Source organism: Mustela putorius, unplaced genomic scaffold, assembly GCF_011764305.1.
Source record: "Mustela putorius furo isolate JIRA1106 unplaced genomic scaffold, ASM1176430v1.1 tig00000179_pilon_pilon_pilon, whole genome shotgun sequence".
NCBI lineage: Eukaryota > Metazoa > Chordata > Mammalia > Carnivora > Mustelidae > Mustela > Mustela putorius.
In genome coordinates, this window is record NW_025421305.1 from 1,426,309 (window position 1) to 1,449,942 (window position 23,634).

The following is a 23,634-nucleotide window of genomic DNA, read 5'->3' on the forward strand; positions in this document are numbered from 1 at the left end:
TTAATATAAAACAACTGTTGGGAAGGTGTAAAATATTCCCTTCCCTTGTGGTGGTCTTTAAATTAGATCATAAGTTTAGATCATATCTGACTCTATGACATCAAAATGGCTGTTTTCATTCATAAAATGGTACAGTTACTGGGGTCATTGGTTTATATCAAAATAGTGAAGCATTAAGAGAATCAGGCAGTGAGCCATGCAGGGTTAAAGTTAGAGGGGATTGCTGTTTTTGCTAATGACATTTTCTTAACTTTTTTTTTTTTTTTGAAAACTATTGAACATGAGCATATGACTCTTTATACTAATTGTAATGCATTACTGTATCCCATAATCTATGAGAATGTTCACCTCTGCACTCTGCCTGTCCAGCTGTTGTCTTGAACAATTATCAGCGAGTTATTATTCCGGTATGAGCTGTGTCATGCTCGAAAGTGGGATAAAAAAAATGTTAATGAGCATGCATGAATGTTGGTTGATGAAGGTTAAGTGCTTGCAGATATGCTCTCTGCATTCTTCCCCGTGAATGTTCAGACGGAGGCAATGGATTCTGATGAGGGATTACAAACAAATGGTGCTGATTGACAGTTCTTGATTTAACATTAAAATGGTATCTAAAGGCAAATTCTCTATTTCCGCTGAAAAATAGACACAGTGTTGTTGACCTCTGGTGCAGCTCTTCATCATCGGTTTTATTTCACTTTTTTTTTTTTTTTTTTTCTGTTGTACCAGATTTTCAAGTTCTCTCATTTTGTAATACACATTATTTTAAAGTTTTGCCTGGTGAGGGTGGTGTAGTTTAAAAAGAAACATTAACATGTCCATTATGTACTTGGGTTTTTAGAATAATAACTTTTCAATTTTAAGTATGAACAAATTAAAATCCATACAGTAGCTTTTCAGGCTGATAAGCATGGTCCAGTACTCATCAGCAATATGGTTCTTTCTCTTTGTGTCTGTTTGCATGTAGTTTTAAATGACGACCCAAGTGCTTTTTCAGCATTTGTATTTGTATGCTAATTAAAATTAGCTGCATAAATATATATATATGTATTTTTAAAGATTTTTATTTATTTATTTGACAGACAGATCACAAGTAGGCAGAGAGGCAGGCAGAGAGAGAGAGGAGGAAGCAGGCTCCCCACTGAGCAGAGAGCCTAACGCGGGGCTTGATCCCAGGACCCTGGGATCATGACCTGAGCCAAAGGCAGAGGCTTTAACCCACGGAGCCACCCAAGTGCCCCAGCTGCATATATATTCTTTAGAAATTTTTGGAGTTGATTCTGTGAACATTGCATTTCCCGTGCTATATATTGAACTTGAACTTCAAATGTTTTTTTTTTTTTTTTTTTTAAAGAAATGACTATGCAAGGAACAATATTAAGTAGTCTTGATGAGGCTTTTTTTTTCTCATCATTTTATCCATTATTAATAATCGAGAAGTTGGTGTTCCAACTGGAGGTTGTCCTTTATAAAGTGTAAAATGTTACACAAATGTTTGTTTTTAATCAATTTTAGCTGAAAGGACAACACAGAGGGATCACAGTGGTTTGCATCTTGTAATGAAAGTGGGAATGTTGGTTAGGTAAAGAGAACTGTAAAGTTAGTATGATCTATAGTAATCATTTTATCATTTAATAGATGAAAAGTGTGATAGCGCAACACAGGATTAAAACCTTTGCCTGTAAAACCATCATTGGTTCATGTCTGAATGATGTATCACTCAAATATTTTCTATATGCGTCCTGTGGAGACAGCACCCTCTAATTTGGTGCCTATTTAGGAGATTTTAACAATATGCTAGAATATTCTGTGTTTTTTGTATTTTTCACACATTTTTAATATGTGAAGCTTGATTTGTAAAATTTATAGGGTTTTTCCTGATAAAAGGAATCATAATTATTATGGAAAATACTGCTGCCTTAACTCTGAATTCTGAAGCAAACAGGACAGGAATACCCACCTGTACCTCTTGGCACTGGTTCCCACATCTATCCTGTAGATCGATACTCCTCTGCAGAAGAGGGCCTCCTTATCTCCTAGCCCAACAGCTTTGTGCTTACGGACTTTTTCTCCTTGGAGCTCCGTAATCCCTATTGTATTAAGTGCTTAAGACTTAGTGCTCGTGTGGCTTTTTTTTTCTGTCAGCAAGTGAAATTGGATATACAAATCATACTCCCTCAAGGCTAGCTACTTCTTAATACTATGCCTCGGATTGCAGTTATCTGCCATCAATCAGCAGGCAGAGGCTCTGGTTTGGTTATTGAATCAGTCATGGCAAATCACGCAGCCCGGCCAACCAGCCAGCCAGCCAAATGACACATTTCAGATGCCCCTCCCCTGAAAGGTACTGTCTTAGCTTCTGGAAGGGAGTGCTGAACAAGACAAATAGAATTCTTGACTTCTAGTAGTAGATTTTCAAATGGCGAGGGTAGAAAATAAATCGGTAGAAAAAAGCAGCAGCAACAACAACAACAACACAGTTGTTGTTTTTTTTTAATGTCCTGTGCAAGTAATGAGGAAGTTATGGTAATAGGTGCTACATGGAAGAGGCTGGTCACCGAAGGCCTCTGAGGTCCTGACGTTTAATTGGAGACCTGAAGGGGATTGAGAATTTGCCAGGCAAGAGAGGAATTGAGGGACAAGCTCTACAGATGTGGGAAACAGCATGTTCAATGTCCCTTAGTTTGGAAAGAACCTGTAATCTAGAATCCTTCAGACACTCAGTGTGACTGGAGCATTATTATGTAAGGAGGAGAAAGGCAGGAGATGGGGTTTGAGGTCTGGATGGTAATGGAAAAGCTTCAGGCCAACATTTGAGTTGTTTGGGAGGGTGAATGTGGTTTATGAAAGCAGGAAGGAAAAGAGAAGTCTAATCCTACAGAAGGCATCGTTGCGTCAGAGGATTTGGCACACCGTTGCTGTGTCTGCTGGCCCAGGGCATAGAACTTAGAAGGTGTTGCTGACCTGCTGGATGTGGTGGTAGGTGATGTTACAAGGCTACAAAGTGGCCTGCTATGAACCTAGAATGAGTGATGCTAAGGACATGTTCTTAACAGATGTTTTGCCTCTCTCCTTTCTAAAAGATGTTGTAAAGGAACTATAGCCCCCTTTTTTCTTTTTTAAAATTTTATTTAAATACTATAAATTAGCATATAATATTAGTTTCAGGTTTAGAGGTCAGTGAGTCTTCTAGAACATGCAGTGCTCATTACATCACCTGCCCTCCTCAATGCTCATTGTCCCGCTACCCCATTCCGCCGACCCCCTCCCTTCCAGCAACCCTCAGTTTGTTTTCTATGATTAAGAGCCTCTTAGCATTTCTTGCCCTCTCTGATTTTGTCTTGTTTTATTTTGTCCTCTTTTCCTCTATGATCCTCTCTTTTGTTCCTTAAATTCCATGTACAAGTGAGATCATATGATAACTTTCTCTGATTGACTTAGTTTGCTTAGCATAATACCTTTTAGTACCATCCACATCACTGCAAATGGCAAGATTTTTTTTTTTTTTTGATGGCTGAAGCCCCATTTTTTCTAACACATAAGAAAGTTATTTGAAACAACTTGGTGTTAAACATCGTGGTTTTGACTTAACTATGCTTTAACAAACAAAGGTGTATTTCAATAAACTTTCAAAATCCTATTGCATGTAAGGCATGGATGACGGTAGAAATCAGATATCTCAGCTCCCCTCTCCAAATCCTGTTGTTAGAATTCCACTTCCCTCTGAGGACTGGTTTGCCTTGTATCTCAGAGATGCTTGATGAGTTCATGTGTGATGGTCATTCTTAAAATAAACCCTTTTGTTCTTCAACTGCCTTGTGCAGAATGATACTGGAAAAGACTGAAGCTCTTCTCTTTTGGATTTATGTTTATACTAAGATTTTTATCTACATTAAAAAAAAAACTTAGAACTGTAGTTTACTTCTTTGCATATATGTATATAAACTCACATATTTACACCTAAAAAGTGACTCTTCAGAGTGAGCGGAGAGGGTTGCGTTCTAATCCTTTCTCCTGTTCAGCTGTCAAGGTCCACACCTCAAACCACTTATTCCATGAAGATTTTCCTGACTAGCCAGATTTATTTTTTGCTTCTTTGAACCTCCATGCGTCGTCTCCCTTCATTGGTCTCATTTCTTTGAGTCACTCAAAAATTGACTGATTTTTCAGTAAACTCTTTCAGTGGGCTTCTGATGGATTATCTCTCAAAAGACCCCTTTAAAATGTTTCACTTTATATAAATGATTCTACTATTATATAATTTTTATCTTTGTCCCTATTACTGCTCCAGTTTTAATTGAAATCCTTTACGGACCAGAATTATGTTTTCTTCTTCTCTATCCTTCCTTGGATGTCTCAGTGCCTTATGAATGAGTGAGTGATTGAAACTGCTTAAAATAATCTTTGCAGTGACAAAGGAGCTTATCCTGTCCTTGGAGGAGCTCTGTATTGACAAGGATTGCAATTCTAGTTGCTTTCATTGCTCTGACAGGACTTTCATTGCCCTGGGTGTCCTTTTTCCAAAAACGGAGTTTGGTACAGTGAGAATAGCCTAGAATTGAGAATCTGGTTTTTAATCTTGAATCTGCCACTAGGTAGCTCTTTGGCCTTGGAGAGGGGCAGTTTTCTGGGCCTCCGTTCCATATCTATGAAATGGGAGTTCTAAATATTTGGGATTTTTTACAACTACTTATCTTCATTAAAATGAAGAACTAAGCTACCAAATAAACTTTGGGAAAATCACTTTAAAATCCATGTATCTAGGCTTAGTAGAGGAAGAACTGTAGTAATGATGGTAAACTTGATCACGTATCTTTTCTCAAAAGGGAATGAGATTATCACTTAGACATATTACACTGGAGATTCAACAAAGGCTTATATAGATATGGAAAAATACATTGCAAGAATGTTTACTGTAATAATATTGATGGCAAAAATTTGGAGACACCTTCAATAATCATTAGGGAGAACAGTTAATTATGGTAAAATAGGGTACATGGGTGACATACTATGGAGTTTTTTTTTTTTTTAAAAGATTTTATTTATTTATTTGACAGAGATCACAAGTAGGCAGAGCAGCAGGCAGGGGGGGTGGGGGTGGGGGATGGGCTCCCTGCTGAGCAGACAGCCAGATGCAGGGCTCAATCCCAGGACACTGAGACTGTGACCTGAACTGAAGGCAGAGGCTTAACCCACTGAGCCACCCAGGTGCCCCCTATGAAGCTTTTTTAAAGAATGTGGTAGATCCATACATATGAACATGGAAAAATATTCAGTGTTCATTGCTATATCAAATAATAAAATGTAAAACAAAATATATGGTATAAGCTTATTTGATTAAAAAGGAAAAAAAAACCCTTAAGTCGTATATTTGGCTATGTGTATATGCATCTGTTTGTGTTTACATACACACTTAGATATGTATATTTATATTTTATTTGTAGCTTTTTAGACGATACCAACAGTAGCTTTTGTTGCTAGTAACTATTTTTACCAGTAGGTTTTTTTCTTTTTTTGGAGGAATATTTATAATAAAATTTAGTAGGGTAAAGGAACATTTGCTTTATTGTTTGAATCACTTTACAGTGATGTTTAAAAATTCTTTTTCCTAGAAAACATTTTCAGCATAATAGGACAATTAGCTAGATTTTTATGCATAGTTGTCTGTTTTTTTAAACTCTGTGTTTTATATGTTTAACTGGGAAGTAAAAGGTGACTTTGCCTTAGTCAGTGTAAATGAATCTCAAAAATTGTAACAAGATATGTGAGTCATTTGTTTGATTTTTTAAACAGTCACCGCTTAGAAATGACCTTAGCTTTCCAAAGTGAAAGAAATTTTTGTCAAGTATATTACATACACAGGGTTCCATTAATTCAGAAAACTGCATTCAGAAAGCAGTATATTCGATAGTTAATTATTCCAAATGGTGCCAGTGATCAGAAGGGACACCCATTTGTAATGAAGGGAGTCTGCGTAATGGTTATCCTGAAGAATGTTTGCTCAAGTGTGAGGACAGAAGTAATTGATGAAGTGCAAGTTGCATATATCTTCCTCAGGCTTTAGAAGGAGAGCTTGTGAAAAGCTGAGAAAGCATTTTGAGTATCAAGTAACCAAGTAAAGAGGACTAAGTACAGGAATAAGATTTTAAATTTCAAATCATTTGATGTCAAGTATTCTGTAAGTCAATAGAAATGCATGTGTTATAGGTCGTATTCCTTTGGGACATTTTTATGTATGCGTGTTGAGAAGAGTTTTTGAAGTCCTCACTCACTTTGTAAAATTTAGATAGCATATTTGCTGCTGGTATACGTGTTCCTATTGGAATTGTAGGGGAATTTATCCAATGTGAGTTTCTATTATTTGGAAAGTCTACTGTACTATAATCAGTATTTCTGAAAACAACGTGTCTCCTGACCCGTGAGCACCTGCACATCTCCCATTCACCACTTATGGAACAGGACAGCCTTGTAGGCAGGTGCACTTGCTGTCTCAACATGCCGTGCACTGCACTTGCTTTCCAGAACTTGTGGCATATGGGTTGAAGACCATTCTTCCTATGGAGAGCCAGATAGGAGGCGGGGCACGAATACCCTCTGCTCTTAGGTTTCCAAACTCTATTCTATCGTCTTTTACCTCAGACCTTTCTCCCATAGCCCATTCCTATGTGTGGGAGGAGGAAGGGAACACAGCCTTTATGGTTGGGTCTAAATTCTGATCCTGTTGCTTCTGGTTTTCTGCAAGTTTTTTTCTTGGTCTTCCTTATGCCTGAGACTCTGTCCTTACCTTCTCTTCTGCATCTTTCCTTTGCAGTGCAGGCAGTGGGATCCTGTCCTGTTTTAAGTAAAAGAAAACATGGTGAGCTCATTTAAGCATATTCTCCCTGTAAGTACCCAGCTCCTGAATTGAACCACATAGCTTTCAAGACCATCGGCTCAGCATAGATATTAACAGAAACCCAATTTTACACTCCATGTTGAGGAATGACCTCTTACTCTAAACGTTATCATTCCCCAGGAGGAAATAAATGCCCTTGATCCTGAAATGGCAAGGCGATAGGAAAAATCTCCGGATAGAAAAAAAAAATTAATCTTCAGTTATCATCTCCAATTATTATCTGGCTCTACTTTCTCTGCAGGGTAGAATGAATCTTAGTCATTCTTCCTTTAATTCCATTCAACCCACAAGTCCTCACATTTGTAGTTTCTGCTGATGGCCACATTGGCTCTGAATGGCCAAGATGATCAATTTCCAGAGCAGAAAAAGCACAAAAGTGGGAGTTTAGAGTCCTGATGTCCATTTGCCGACTCTTTGCTACTCTGCTTCAGTTTTTTTACTGTAAAATAAAATCTTTATTAGGTGATATTTTACTATTCATTTTAATGGGAGAGAAAGGATTTGAAACTTTGAGAAATTCAAGTAATCATTTGAAATATGGATTCCTTGTTTCTTGGGTAAACAAAAAAGTAAAATAATAAGAATAATGATATGATTTATTAAAATATTTTAAAGATTTGATATTTTGACATTCACCAGAGTCTCCAGTCAATGGGTATTCCTAGATGTCAAAAATATTCTCAGTATTTTGTTCTATGTTCTGTATTGGCTTGTTGGTATATGTGTTTTGAATCTTAATTTTTACTGTTTGACATTTTCGTGAAGCATTTAAACCAGAGATAGTTTTTAATTAGTAAGATTGGGTAGTTTACAGTAAGGGATATTTCATTTCCTGTAAAGATTGTTCTCTACTAAGATGTTAATGCTTCTCTGCTCAAGTGTCAGGTGGCCCAACATAATGTGAAGTAATTGAGTTTAAAGTGAAATTTTCTAATAGGATTTAAGCTATTGCACTCCCATTAATGAAAAGTTTCTTCCCTTTTCCTTTCACAGAATGGTTCTGTTAAGTACTTTCTTCTTTTTCATAGTCTGTTTGGTTAGTATGCTCAGGATATGATGTTTTTGTGAGGCAGGCTGGAAGATACTGGAAAATGATGGTTTTACATAAAGCCTGTAACTTTAAATATGGGCATTAGGAAGGAGGTGGAAATGTTGCTTATCTTAACTTCTTCAGAGTTTTCATGGGAGTTTGGGGGATTATAAAACATCAGGATGTTTCCAAATCCTGTCTTGATTCAGCTCCCCTTTTTTCCGTGGTAAGATACCTGTCTAGGGATCCACAACAAAGGAAGATAAAGCACCATTTAATGTTAACATGGTTGTATGCAGATACTAAAGACTGCCTCTTTCTCTAGAATGCAATATGATAGTTTCTCCATGTGCTTGCAACTTATGTGGGGCAAAGACCCAGCAGGTGAAGGGGTTGGTTTCAGTGATGGAAAATGTCAGGCTCTCTTGCCTGTGGCGGCTTTTAAAAAGGGAAAGAGATAAAAGATGAGGGGGCCACACTCCAAAAGGGGCTGAACATTTTAAAGTGGAGGAGTAAGAAGATGGGGGAGAGAGGAGCTATGATCTGCTTTCCATGTCAAAGACTACCCTTGCTTTCTCGCTCATCCTTCCTGATGACAATAGTTGACCAGCGTGGCCACAGTCTTAGAAATCTGAGAGCCGGGCTGTGACATTGGAGAAACTGGAAATGGGATTAGGTTCTTGAGACCATGGATAGCCAGGAAGCAAGGTTCTTACACAATTTGGAGTGGTAATCCAGACTGAGGTAGGAAAAACGATTCTTCCGGAGCTGCATTTTCTGTACCATCTCATGAGCAGTCAGACTGGAGTCCATGTTTGAGGTGCACTGTGCCTTGAAGAAGCACCATCTCTGTCCTTGAGCAGATCTTGAGAAAGACCACACACATTTTAAATGATCCCAGTTTGATCTGATTTGAGATTGAGGATCACTTAAGATTTATTGTCTTCTCGTTTTTAAAAAAAAAAAAAAAAATCACCTAATCCCTACATACATTTTTAAAGCAAAAAGAGGTCAAACTCATATTATTTTTAAAAAAGTGGTTTGAAATCCAGCCAGTCCAGCCTTAATTTTTTCTATATTTTTTCATGCTTCATTAACATAAAATCTTATCACTTAAAGCATGCTTACATCTACAGTTCTTTTTTTAAATTTAATTTTATTTTTTGTGTTCCAAGATTCATTGCTTATATACCACACCCAGTGGTCCATGAAATATGTGCCCTCTGTAATAACCACCACCAGGCTCACTTAACCCCTTACCCCCTCCCTTCCCAAACCCTCAGTTTGTTTCTCAGAGTCTACAGTCTCTCATGGTTTGTCTTCTCCTCTGATTTTCCCCAATTCACCTTCTCTTTCCTTCTCCTAATGTCTTCCAGGTTATTCCTTGTGCTCCACAAGTAAGTGAAACCATATGATACCTGACTCTCTCTGCTTGACTTATTTCACTCAGCATAATCTCCTCCAGTCTTATCCATATTGATAGAAAAGTTGATATTAAGTCTACAGTTCTAAGGCATTACATACATTCATATTGTTACATAACCATCACCACCTTCCATCTCCAGAGCTTTTTCATCTTCCCCTGCCAACACTCTGTACTCACTAAACACCAGCTCCCCATTCCCTTCTCGCTCATGCAAAGGTCATTTTTTAAAACATTTCCATCTTCCTAGTCTATACAAACCCTGTTAGTCCTTCTTAACCACTTCCTTATAGTGAGAAGGTACACGAGGGGCATTTGGTTTGCATATAGGAGAAGTGATACACTGGAAAAGAGGTCTGAACATGAGCCGAGAGTTTTGTTTGATTATATAAGATCGACACAGTATGAGATCTAGCTTGAAGGGATGATAATGTAGATACGTATCAAAAGGCCACATTAAAAAAAAATCTTAAGTTCAAGTGGTTGTGAGATAGAAAAGAGCACTAGTTGATTCTAGAAAACAGACCAGGCAAATAATGGAACTCTAGCAAGGTAGACCAGTTGGAGACCAGAATGCTCTGGAATACTATCGTGGAGCACCCTTGATCACAGAGAAATAAGAATTTAATAACTGAGACATTGGGGAAATGACTTGAGTTTTCAACTGAGCTATCAGAGATATGAACATGATTATCAGAGGCACAGCGTAACTACTTACCAGAAAGGCTGTATAATAAAGGCTGTGTAATAAATAATTGAATCGAATATATACCCAGGTATTGTTTCTACTTCCTCCTCTTTTACACATGCTCACACACAAACACTCTAAAGTAATTTTTTAAAAAGTTTATTTATTTATTTGACAGAGATCACAAGTAGGCAGAGAGGCAGGCAGAGAGAGAGAGGAAGGGAAGCAAGCTCCCCACTGAGCAGAGAGCCTGACTTGGGGGTCGATCCCAGGACCCTGGAATCACGACCCGAGCCGAAGGCAGAGGCTTTAACCCACTGAGCCACCCAGGCGCCCCTAAAGTATTCTTTGATCAGATGTGATGTATACATTTCTTTCCTAGGGCAATATAAAGCCCATAGTTGAAGACAAGTCCATGGTTCTTATGATAGGGGTAGGGTAAAAACTTCATTTTTCTAATACTAAAACAAATGTTAATGTGAAATATGCATTGATGCTCTACATTCTGATTCATTTTTTGCAAAAACACAAATCCTGAAGAATACAAGCATGCTGTCATTGAGTCTAATTAAGATCATCGTAGAATTCTGCTGCTTACACCTGAAGTTCTTTCTCATTATTTTGGAATAATGATCATTTTTATGCCTGATCACATTTCTTCTATCAAGATTTAGATAATCACTCTCGCCATTTTGATAAAATTCTGTCTTTGTTTTTTCTGTCTGATACTCGAGGGATGGTCTGCTCACAGTTTAATACAGCATTGCTTCTTATCTGTTAGTTAAGACCATTTATTGTTACTTTTTCTATTCCCAAGTTGCTTAGCATTTGTGTGTACAAATACTAATAAGTTGGCTTATTAAGTCTTTCCATTCTACAACATGCTAGATATCTTGAATTTCCTTTGTCCTCATTTGGATTTAATCCTTCTTTACTGAGTTCTCATTCTTTTTATAATAGGTTTTTCCACCCTTTAGTACATTTTCTTGTGTATGCATTACTATGCCATGCATTAACCTTTTGAGTCTTTGCTCTGTAATTTCTTTTAGCGAGGATGTATTTTTACTTTCTAATATCTGCTGAGGGTAAATGGGAGTAGGTTGGACTGGCAAAAACTAATAGCTAGTAGAAAAATTATGTAATATGAGTACATGTAGTATTCCATGACTGGGAAACAGTAACATCCAAGAATAATTCCTAGGGAGCAGTTCCTTACAGTTGGGAGATTTTGAGGATACGTAACAAAAAAAGCTGAGAGATGTTTTTATGAATTGCGATGAGCCAAGAAAAATCATGTGACAATAGGCTTCAGTGTTTTTTTAAACTGAAATTTTAACTCTTTCTTAATTCTTTATTTTCTTCACTGATACCTTTGCTCTATTTAATCTCAATTTGTAACTTAATTTAATTATAACATTTAACACCACTGTGTACATGACAAATAAACCTAACTGAATTGGTTATTTTTCTCCCCAGAGCATGGCTTGTTAAATTAAACATTTTGTTGAATATGTGAATTTGAAGGATATTTGTATTTTCTTTGGTTTGAGCTCCTATATTTCTGTTATCTCAATCTTGATTAAGAAGAGGTGTTTATATACAAGGGGACCTCAAGAATGTGGTTCTTTTAGTTTGTGGTGTAAATACCTTTGAAATGAGCAGAATTGCTAATTTCTATGATTACAAATGTCCTTAGAAATGGAGCAGTTTTTATAACATTCTTCAATTGGCTTATTATTGTATTTGGCAATAAAGAGGGAGGAAACAAATTTTAGGTCAACTAGGTAGAGATCATTATAGTTTTGAAGTGTATTTTTCACTTTTTTTTTTTTAAATAGACTGCATTCCCTATACCTTAGTCTTCTTCTTCTTCTTCTTCTCCTTCTTCTTCTTCTTCTTCTTAACTGTTTAAAAAAAAAAAAAGGTTACAGCTCTAATGAAAGATTTGTGAAATAATGAAATTCTTTTCCCTATCCATGGAGGACTTGAGTTGTAGAGAAAAGTCCTTGAAGACTATTTGTTTTGTGACATTGGCTACTGAAAGAGAATGTCATATAAAGAGAAATATGCATTTGTTTGCTACACTTTTGATGATTGCTCTAGTTGAAATAATCTATTGCACAAAATTTTAGTTAACATGTTAGCCACTCTTCTTATTCTATCATTCTTAGCCTGGAATTGCCAGGCAGACATCTCTTTTCTAGTAAAATACTCTGATTAGTTATGGCAGTCATATATTAATATTTGAGTAGGAAGATAGCCTGTTTCTCCTCTGTTTATTTTCTATGTAGTTAGGTTCATAGTCATTTATTTATATGCCTAGAAACACTAAAACTGGGTTTGACAGATCAGATATGACTAAAGCTATTTATACAATTATGGTTTTCAATACCAAAGCATTTACTTTGACATTTTGCCAACGGGGTATTGCCAACTTAAAAAATAATTCATTCCAAGTTTGCACTTTCTTCTATGTATTCCATATCTTCTGCCTTCAAGCTGCCTAAATCTTCTTTGAAAAATATTCTCCTATCACAACCACCAGTAGTAGTAACTCTCAAAAATCTATTTTCCTTCCCCAGCTATTAGATTATTCTCAAATTCTGACCCTTGAGATTTCCAGGTATATATTCCTTTCAAAATGTATTGCTGGATAACTGAACCACATTCCGTTAACCACCATTTGAAGAGAGGTAGTGATGGGTGAAATTAAGAATTCCCTTTGGAACTGTACATTTTTTCCATAGCATTAAATCCTGCTCATTGTGCTCAAGAAACGAAGCATCTCTCTCTCTTCCCCCAGATCCATTCACCTTCCTGCTTTCTCTCCCAGTGAGCATGTAATACGAGGGAAAATTCTATCAAGCGTCAACACGAAGCTTATGTGCTGGGTTGCAGATCATTTCCCTCATGTGGACTGCCTGCCCCCGGCTGCTCTTGGCCTGTAGTGTGGCAATCAGTTTCCTTGTCCCCCAAGGGGGCCGGTCGCCGCCTCGCCCTTTGTGTCACTGTGGGCAAGTAGATCATACACTCTGGGCTTTGGCTTCCTCATCAGTGAAATGAAGTGGCTAAACTGCACAGATGGTTCTTCTAGAATCTGGACACTATAAAGTTTTGACTCTCTCTTTTAGCATCTTAGAACCTCAACAGTTAGAAAGCTAGAAGAAAAACAAGTGCCATTATTGCTAAGAATCTGTAGTTTATGGATGTCTTCCTGCCTCTGCCTTTTGCCTTATATGAAGATTGTACTAGGCCTCAGTTGTCATTTCCTAAATACATGATATATGTATGCTTTATTTCTATAGCTGAGTTGATTTTATTGGCTTCTCTCAGTGTCACAGAGAATGCTTATTTAATCGGGTACACTTCCTCTTATCCTCTCAAGGCTAGTGTAATCTAATGAACAAAGGTAATTTATTGTGAACATCTAACACATAAAATTTAATAGCATTTGTACCAAATGAATACCAGAAAAAAAATTGAAATGTGTAGTATTTTAAAAACATACTGACATGAGTTATGTTTAACCAGGAAGCACCAATAAAAATAGAGTAAACAATTATTAGTAGCATTCATTGATTTAGAATATTCCATTATGGAAAGAGAAAACTGTGCTATTACCTTTTGTGCCTCCACTAGCTACTTACACATTTAGAACTGTGTGCTCTAGAAGTTTTTGCAGTGGTGAGATAACATATGATAGAATATGTGGAATCTTACTCCTGAAAAAAGTCACATTTTTAATGACTGATTAGAACATAATGGAAAATGAACTGGAATAAACTGTATAACCATGTACCATGGAATTATGATTTTTAATGGAAAATTTAGTATGAAAGCAAAGATTTTGAAAGGAGATTCTTTATATAATTTTACTGCTATTTTTGAAACTTTGAAAATAGAAAAAGAATAAAGAGAAGTGTAATTAAAAAAGACTTTTTCAGTTCATGGCTCTTGGCAACATAGAAAGTTTTGTCATCTTTGACTTCATTCTGACATAAAACTCTCATAAAGTACGGCATATGCTGTGTTAGTGATCAGAACCATTTTTGAACCGTATTAATCTTCTGTTGGAAAAACGCCTTCTTACACAACATCTCTAGGAAATAAGATTAAACACAGACCTCTAATGGCAGAAAAGCTAGATCACAAGTATAGACAGCACTAATAGTCTGACTTTATGATGCAGAGCTTCATCTTGAGAAAATCGAGTCTTTTTAGTGAAAGTGTATTTTATAATAGCCTTAGAAGAAGAGGTCTACCAGTGGATGGGATGAGTCCAAAATATCCTTTGTCAGCTCATGAACTCTAGTTAGGCCCTCTGATTCTTGTCTCTTATTTCCCTGTCACTGTGAAGGCTGAGGGAAGGTTACGGGAAGGTCATTATTATTCTGTTTCCTTCTCACACCTCCTCTTTGAGGTCCAGTATCCCCAGGTCCTAGAGGAGAGATGTAAGCCATGGTGAGGTTCAGTGGTGGGTATATGGTGGGGCTGGAGACACAGGACCTGGTTGGAGACGCCGGCCCGAGTTGCCTGCAAGACTCCACACTCTGTCCTGGCTAGTAGCTCACAGAAATGATGTCACCATGGCTACATGAAATAAGATTTTGTATATGAACTTCATTTCCATTAAACATCCTCATTTCTTCATATTCCTCTTGAATGCATCTTTATTGCTAATAACATTTGGATCCTGCTTTATCAGGACTTCTGCATAAACATTTTCACTGGTGTTACACTGAGTTGAGGCAGTCTATTATCTGGCTTCATTTTTTTTTTTTTTCCAATCTCACATTTTATTATGGTTTTATCCAAATTTATTATTAGGCTTTATTATTTATCTATCTATCTATCTATCTATTTATTTATTTATGTTGATAAATTTATATATTTTGTTATTTATTTTTTAATATATTTATTATTATTTATTATTGGGTTTTACCCAAATCAGTCTATTTGGCTAAGAGAGTGATTATCTGATTTCTACTGTGTGTGTGTATGTTTTTGTTTGTTTGTTTTTTATTTTTTGTTTGTTTTTAATCCTGTTTTGTCTCAGAAAATTTTGCTGCTCCTTATCCCTTTGCCCATATTCTGCTCAGTTCAGTTGCAGTGAAGGTGCCCGGCAGACAGCCAAGTAGAGATGATGTTGAGAGTAGGCCCTTGGATATTCAATCTGGAATTCAGGAAACTGATGTGGGCTGGATTCTACTCTTGGAAATCATCCCTTCTTTTCATCTCAGTGGCCGCTGCTATAGATGAGGGCACCAGTGACTCTCCTTTGGATTTCTGTATTACTTTCGCCATTCTTTCACTTCACTTTGAAGAGTCTGAGTTTTTTCTAAAATGCAATTCTTTTGATGTCTGTCACATATTTGAACCTTGGTGGCTCTTTTCTTTGCGTGGAGGATAAAATCCAGATTTCTTAACCTCGCTTAAAAGGTTTTGCATGATACGGTACCTGCTTGATATGGTACCTGTGGTTTTGCATGATGTGGTACCTATGGTGGTTTCTCGCGTCCTTTACTTCCAGACAATATTCTTTGCCCTATTCTCATTTCTTTCTGTGCCTTTCAAGTTCTTGCAGCTTGACCCCTTCAGACACTATCCTTTCGTTGCCTGATCCTTCTTCCCACCACCCCAAAACCTTCTCTCATGCCTAAGTCCTTTTCTCTCTCAAGCTTTTGATTAGGTATCATTTATTATATGAAGACGGTCACTGATAAGTGTGGGTTATGAGGTTCTTCATTCTAGTGTGGTTCTTATCAAAACATTGCGGACTTATCTAGGTATTGTGGTTGACATTTGCTTCTCATTCACCACTATTGGTCTCTAGATTCTGTGAGGCCAAGATGTCTCTATTTTGTTTAACATTATATCTATATTGTGTAGCACGGTCCCTTTTAACTGGTGCTTAATATTCATTTGAGTGAAAGAATAAGTAAAGTTGCTGATTATAAAACATTAATGTAAAATTCAACGAAAGTTTCTGTATTCCAGCAGTTGTGAAGTACAGTGAGAAAGGTAGAATTAACCAATCTCTCTGTCTCCCATCTGAATATTTAAGAGTATATAATTTAGATATATTCAGGACCTCTAACACAAACAGTGAATGTACAGGTTGCCGACAAAGAACACTGTGCTGAGTTGAATAATTATAAACACATGTCATGTTGATGACTGGGAATTTTAAAAATTGTCAACATATCAAATCTCCTTGAATCTATTTACAAATGCCTCATGAGTCAAATACAATTCAAATGAATTTTATTTCTGGAACTCTTGAGTTGTTCTAATGGTCATGTGGAAAAATTAATGAGAAAAGGGAAGAAAATTTAAAAACGGAAGAAAAATAATTTGAACATTCAATTAAGGTATAGTACTTCAAACAGTGAAACAGAATTAGAAGCCCAGAAAAATAAGTATAGGATAAAAGTGTAATATGAAATCAGTTGAGAAAGATGACTAATAAAATACTTAATAAATATTTTGAAAAATATAAATGTTGATCCCTGTCTCACACTGTGTACCGAAGCATATAATTATAATAGTCTTTTTTAATATAATGTAGTGATAATGTGCCATCTTATATAAAAGAAGATGCTTTTGGAAGCTCTTTTCCCTGGTATTCGTGATTTATTTGGACATACCTAAAACACTTCAGTCTATTATTTTTTGTTATCAAGATCCTAATTTTGCAAGATGACTGGCTTTGACCCAGAAGTGGTATCCGTGGATACAAAGGAGAGGGAAGATGATAGGATCACTATTGGTTCCAGCTCTTAACCTTGACTGTCCTGTAGCTTGCTGTAAGGACACGTCTTGGATTGATATTTAGCATGATACATTTATTCTCTGGCTTTTTACTAAGGATAGGGAGGTCAGATGCATTTTTTGCTTCTGAAGTCCTCAAATAAAATAAGCCAAAGGTCAAATTTTGACTGTTTTCAAAGATTTGGAAAACAAATTATAAACCACTTACTCTTCCAGTTTAGTAGAAGCTATGTTTTTAAGTAAGTGTCATCTCTCAGACATAAACTAGCTGTGTGATTGTTTAGCACTCTTAGAGCTAACTTCTTAACCTACCCTAAGTGTAAGTATACTTATTTTTATAATCGTGTCCGGCATATTGTTCAAATAAGCTAAGTATACTCATTCTTGTACCCAGTGGCATTGGTTTCTAATAAAGCACATCAGTTCTGTTTTTGCTGTTAGACGTTCCAGTATCTACTCTAAGGTTTTGTAGCATAAGAATGGTCACTGCCTATCCAAAACAGTATAGGTCTTGGGGTGTTATTTTTCTAACACTGTTATTTAACAGAATTCTATCTTTTTTGTTTTGTTTTTGTTTTGTTTTTAAATAATAGTTCACAACCTGTCCTTTTGCTACTGAATGCCTTACTGACATGGATCTATCCTTGGTTTTACAGAGAGAAGAGAAGAGGAAAATTTTGAAGAGAAGAAAGCTATCAAGAAAAAAATTAAGGAGCTTAAATTTTTAGATTCTAAAATTGCCCAGAACCTTTGTATGTATGATTCCTGTTAATTATTTCATTTTCTTTATGACTTCTTTTTCATTTCATTATTTTAATATTTTATGATTTGCATAATAACTTCAAAGATAATTCCTTTCCTTTAGGCTATATATGGGTTAAATTCCTCAAAAAATTAATATGTATTAGAAAATAAAGCTAAGAAAAACATTTAGAATAAAAATATATCTTCTATAACTAAAATCTTTATATTTTGGATATATTCTAAAATCTATCTTCTACATACTTTGTCTAAGTATATAAATAACAAGTTAAGAAATTTAGGTGATGACATAACATTTTAAAAAGTGGTAGCAGATTTTTTCTTTTAAACCTTCGAATCTCTATTATTTTTGATACTTGATCACACACAAAAGAGGTTGGAATATTAATGGAAATTAGGATGATGAATAAAATGAATTCCATTATCCCATCTGAGCAGTTCAAAGCCTTTCCTCAAAAGTAATGACTGGAAATATTTTAGATTTAATTACTGTTACAGGAGCTAAATACTTAGTATTAAATTGTCTCCCTGACTGAATTACTGTGGGAAGAGAGGGCAAAGAGTTTTGCTTCTAACTCATTTCTAACCGTAACTTAAATGCATCAAAGATAGTTTGCTTGGAACTGAGATAATACCCTATGTATATATTACTTTCTGATGTTGTGAGAGGAATACAATGTGGAGAATCTAGAGGCATGGAAAGTTAACATGGCTTTTAGTCTGCCTTTCAATTATTACATGCCTCAAGAGAGCTTTTAACAAGCGTTGGGAACAAAAATTCTTTGGTGTGAGGCTAAAGATCCATGCTATTGATTAAAGAAGGAATTATGTTGGAGGCAGTAAGCGTAAAAGACAGAGTTGGCATTCCTTCTGGGAAAGTTTTGAGATCTCCTTCCTTTCCTGCTTACTATGACAGGGCCACCCCTTCCTGCATTGTGGGTGTGCCAAGATACTACTCGGTTTCTGGGCATAAATTGATCGCACATCCCTACACTTTTGAAGGTAGATGTCATCATGTGACTTGCTTGGGTCAATGACAGTGTAAGTGGAGATGAGATAGCTTTTGTATGGAAGCATTTATTGCTGGTGTGAGAAACTCCAGTGTTCTTTCTCCTACACCCCAGAATGGCAGTAAAAATGGTGTCCATCATCCTGATGTGAAGATTGTGTCAGGGCTCTTTCTGATGTGTAATGGACATGTAGTCTGAATTAGAAATGATTTGTGTATGTATGTATATATGTGCGCATGCTTAGATTCCTGAGATTTTGGGGACTGTTATATGATACAGGTATTTCAGAGAATTTTCCCTTTTAAAGGAACATTGACTTCAAACCATTATTAACTTAGATAATCTCAAAAAGTTCTATTCTCTGGGATCGGAAAGAGATTTTTTCCTGAAAAGTGTCCATGACTTGGGTTACTGATTCCTAGGTTGAACTCTAAATAACCTCGTTAGGGATCCTGAAATACCATTTTATTTATTTATTTACCTGCAGATCTATTTATTCATTTGAGAAAGGGAAAGACAATGCTTGGACAGGGAGGGGCAGAGGGAGAGAGACAAGCAGACTCCCGTGGAGCAGAGAGCCCTAGTACCCTCAGATCATGACCTGAGCCAAAGTCATATGCTTAACCAACAAAGCCACCCAGGCACCCCAAGAAGTAGCATTTTTAATGGAATTCTTTTAGGTGGGTCAGCCATGATAAGTTAGCACTGATATCCAACTCAAAGTTGCATAATTTACTTTGGTATTCTTTACATGTGACAGAACATGTGCTAAATGGTTAATAATGGCTAATGATTATTGATTACCTTTATGTGTTAGTTTTATATTTGGCCCTTTAATCTTTACTATAACCCTATCACAGAGGTAGGAACATTAACGTTATAGGTGGGTATAGCAGTTCAGTGACTTGAATAAGTTGGTTTATTTTGAAAATGGTCAGTAGGTATAGGTTATACTATTCCCGTTTAGAGATAACAAAGTTCATATTATACAGAGAATATTATTTTTGTTTTGTTTTATTTTAGCTAGAGGATATAGATCCATCCATTTTATTGTCAAACACGTTTTAAAATTTAAGATTGAAAAGTCCAGAATTTAAACCATGTCATATTATGATGTAATCCATTTCTGGATTCTTCTTACCCTCTTCGATTGTAGCAAGTGTTATGATTCAAGCTTTAAGAAGCTTTAACAACCTATAATTATAGTCTGATTCACAGCTGGTTTTTGTCTGTGAAATTCAGTCTTTTGAGATACTGAATTCTGAAAAGAGTCTTGTGATAGTGACAAGGCTCTATGTTGTCACTTGGAGATCTGAGATACTCTATCTTAGATTTCTCTTCACTGAAATATTTGATAGAATTTTGAAGAAAGGATCTAAAAATCTACTCCTTTATTTACCTATTTATTCAAATGTGTGTTAGGTTCTCCCTGTATTTGAGTTCATAAAGGGTTTGGCAAAGACCCTGGGCTCAGCATAAAAGGTTGAATTGCAGCCACTCCAGGCTCAAGAGATGCCTTAGGAGTTTTACAAGGTTCATATGCTTTACCAGATTTTTGGAGTATTAGAGCTATAAAGGGAGGAACCCTGGAATCTATGCATTAATGTAAAGGTTTAAATATTTATAAGTTCTCTTGAAGAAAACATGTGTGACTGGTTCCAAATCTGCACACTTTACACTTCTTCACTGAACTCAGTTTCCCACTGGGATCTATGTAATCACATTTTGAAGGATAAGATGCATGTTAGTAAAAATACTCACTTTAATGGGTCTTTTGGAGGCTTTAAATGAGTATCTCATATTCTCAGTAACTTTTAATTTGTTTTTTAAAGGTCTAGGCTTGTCTTCTGAATTTTGTGTTATACATTAGGCCATTTTCAACTCTTCTGTCATTTTTTTTTTTTTTTACCTTAGAGCAAATGTTCCTAAAATCTTATTCATAAGTTATAAAAACGACATAGTTCAGTCTTTATAAATACAGACATGTTATTTATAACAATAACATGATGCATATGTTATTTTAACTATATAATAATCAATACCTGAAAGCAGTGGGTGAATTGGAAATATAGAAGAAAGACAAATAATAAATTTTGTCCATTCACAAAGTAAACTCTTCTATTAGCCTTTTATCTTATTTTGATATGTTACTGTATTCATTATGCATGTGGTATATATAAATATACACACAAATGTATATATATACATATATACATGTATCTATATATGTTGTATATATATCTATAAAATATATACTATATATTATTTATTTTATATATAATATATAAAAATTATATATACATGTGTATATATACACATATGTATTTATACACATGTGTATATATAGTATATATTCTTTAAAAGTGTGTGAGGTCATATAAGGTTTTTTTCTGCAATTTTTTTTTTTTTTTAAAAATCTCCAAGGCCATCTTTACTTTGGACACCAGTCACAAGTTTGGGGGTCCCCTAGACCACTCTTAAATATGATAATTTGTTAGAAGGACTCACAGAACTCAATGAAAGCTATCTGACTCAAGCTTAAATGATACAGATTAAAAGTCAGCTTTTAATGAAAGAGGTACACGGGGCAGAGTCCAGGAGAGTTCTGAGGGTCAAGTCTTTAGCCATGGACAGTTCTAGGTTCTCCCAGCAATGATGAATAATAATACCCTCTAATTATTGCCAACCAGGAGGCTCACTTAAGCCTTGGCATCCGGCATTTTTACTAGGTCTTGGTTATGGGTGAACCCCTGCACGACTGACCTTAGTTTTCAGACCCTTGAGAGGTCAGGTTAATACTGCGATCCAAACCCCCCCACCACCACCATAAATCACATTATTAGCATGTCTAGATGGGTATTTCCTGATTAAGTTTAAAAAATATCCTTTTCAGGATGGAGGAGATAGATATTTCAAGGGCATTTTTCTCCACATTGCCATAATGGCTTAAGTATATAAAAGTATGTATTTTTTTTTCTCTCAATAACTATGTTATGCTTCAGAGTAATTTTATTCTTTGATCTTTGTATTTAATGTTACAATCTTCTATATTTCTGTGTTGTATCCATAGACTAGGTTTCTTGAGTGAAATTTATTGCTTCTGAAAGGTAATTAATAATTTCAAAGATTCTGCTTAACCTTACTAAATTTGCAATTCAGGTATATTTTAACAGTTTACCTTTTCAGTTTGCTTATGTTAAGGTTCAACAAATTATTATTTTTCTTTTGTCTTTTTTTCTCTTACTCTTTTAATAAAGGTTACATATATTTTGCTCATTTTACTTTTTTAGATCTCAGGGTATCCTAAATGAAGAAAAAACAAATGCTTTCAGTCTTGAGGCGGGTTTTTCCCCTCAACTGTCTTGCTTTTTAATTGTTTTGATGCTTCAATGGGTTTCCCTTTTATGATGTCAGATACCAATCTTTTCACATATTTTTCATCAACTTTTATGCTTAAGATGTTCTCTCTCATAAAGAAGCTAAATTGGCATGTTAAATTTCTTTTAATATTCACTTTTATTAATATTTGCATCTAATTCTACAGTCATAAACAACTTGTTTTGTACATGATGTATAGATTTAGATTTTTCTCTACCCATCAATTACTGATGATCTTTGAGCTCATATAGTTAGCATATTTTTGTGCTTTTTTTTAGTGTCTACTACAGGGTTATCCTGTTATAATTCCATTAATCTCTGTTGCAATAACATTTATACAATTTTATTAGCCCATTTTGTTTGGATATTATGGGTTATACCCATCCATAGTTTCTAGCACTGTTTTCCCATATTTATGACTAGTTGAGTTCAGAAATGTGTCAACAAAGCTGGTGATGAGAACACAGACGGTACCCTTGTTGCTTATCTGTAGATGATCCATGGTACCTTGGGTATATGGAATACTGCCTTCACGAAGGAAGTAGACCATGTTTTCTCAGCCTTGCCAAACACGTTGTCTATGAAAATACCTACAGACAAAATGACATAAGTTCAGCATATAAAATAAATTAGTGGGCTAGGGGTAGCCCACTACTACTAATGTAAAGTTGAAATTCTTAGTAATTTTATCCAATCTATATTGGATATATTACCCAATCTAATCCATTTGGATAGTTTTCCAGGAAAATTTGTTTTCCAATATTGGATATTCAAGCTTTAGTTACATGCAGAGGCTATTTTTCTGGGATATTGTGTATAATAGTTTGAAATAGGGAAGTGCTCTTATAACTTACAATAGTGTTCATGCACTACCTTAGCAGTTTTCATAAAATATTTTTTTGTGAACTATCTAGTAGGGCTGGAAGATATTATATAAGTTAATAACATACATGTTTAGACAAATATTACATGTGCATCTTGGAGTTTCATAGTTCTTTTTATTACAATGTGATATTTTTATGGCATACCAAATATATTTTAGGATTTTTTTTTTTTAAATCACATGAAAATTGGCACCATTCCTTGATAGGCTAATAACTAAGCATTAAAAATCAACCTTGTAACCAGCATAATAATAAAGGACTGTTGCTTAAATAGTAGTTCTAAAGCTAGAGTAGAAAATGTGCTAATGAAAGTTTCCCCCTAGTAATTACATTTAATGTTTCAAGTCTCTCATTTTATGAATTATTTTTGATTTTTTATATGGAACTACGTCTCAAATTCTTTCCTTCCCTTACTCATCATGAGCCTCTCTCTCCTCCTTTTAGCAATCTTCCTGAGCTCTTTTCGGGTGCCATATGAGGAAATCAAAATGATGATATTGGAAGTGGATGAAACACAGTTGGCAGAGTCTATGATTCAGGTAAACAAACTGGCAGAGAGCTTAAATTCCAATATTTCATAGCAAGCTTCTCATTAAATAGAAATTTGTAAGTGAAGCAAAATTCTTAAACCAAATCATTCAACTGGAAAATCATTGCTGCATAATTAGTTTTAGCATAACTTCTGCTTTGCCAGGAGATAAAACTCTGTATCTTCTCTTAACTGCAAACCAAATATAATGCTATCAAAATGATTACATTTCAATTATTTTAAATGACTCTTTCTGAAAGGAAA

At 35.5% G+C, this 23,634-nt stretch overlaps 1 protein-coding gene across 6 annotated transcripts in view; it reads left to right on the forward strand.

Moving 5' to 3' along the window:
• Positions 1 to 23,634, forward strand: part of DIAPH3 (diaphanous related formin 3) — a 499,636-nt gene that overhangs the window by 206,059 nt on the left and 269,943 nt on the right. For 4 of the 6 annotated variants that reach the window (XM_013047223.2, XM_013047224.2, XM_013047226.2 and 1 more), the window contains 3 exons: positions 6,812 to 6,856; positions 17,464 to 17,559; positions 23,286 to 23,380. In XM_013047223.2, coding sequence (XP_012902677.2) covers positions 6,812 to 6,856; positions 17,464 to 17,559; positions 23,286 to 23,380 — 236 coding nt within the window. The remainder of the gene's footprint in view (positions 1 to 6,811; positions 6,857 to 17,463; positions 17,560 to 23,285; positions 23,381 to 23,634) is intronic. The other 2 variants (XM_004775321.3, XM_004775322.3) reach the window with 1 other exon arrangement.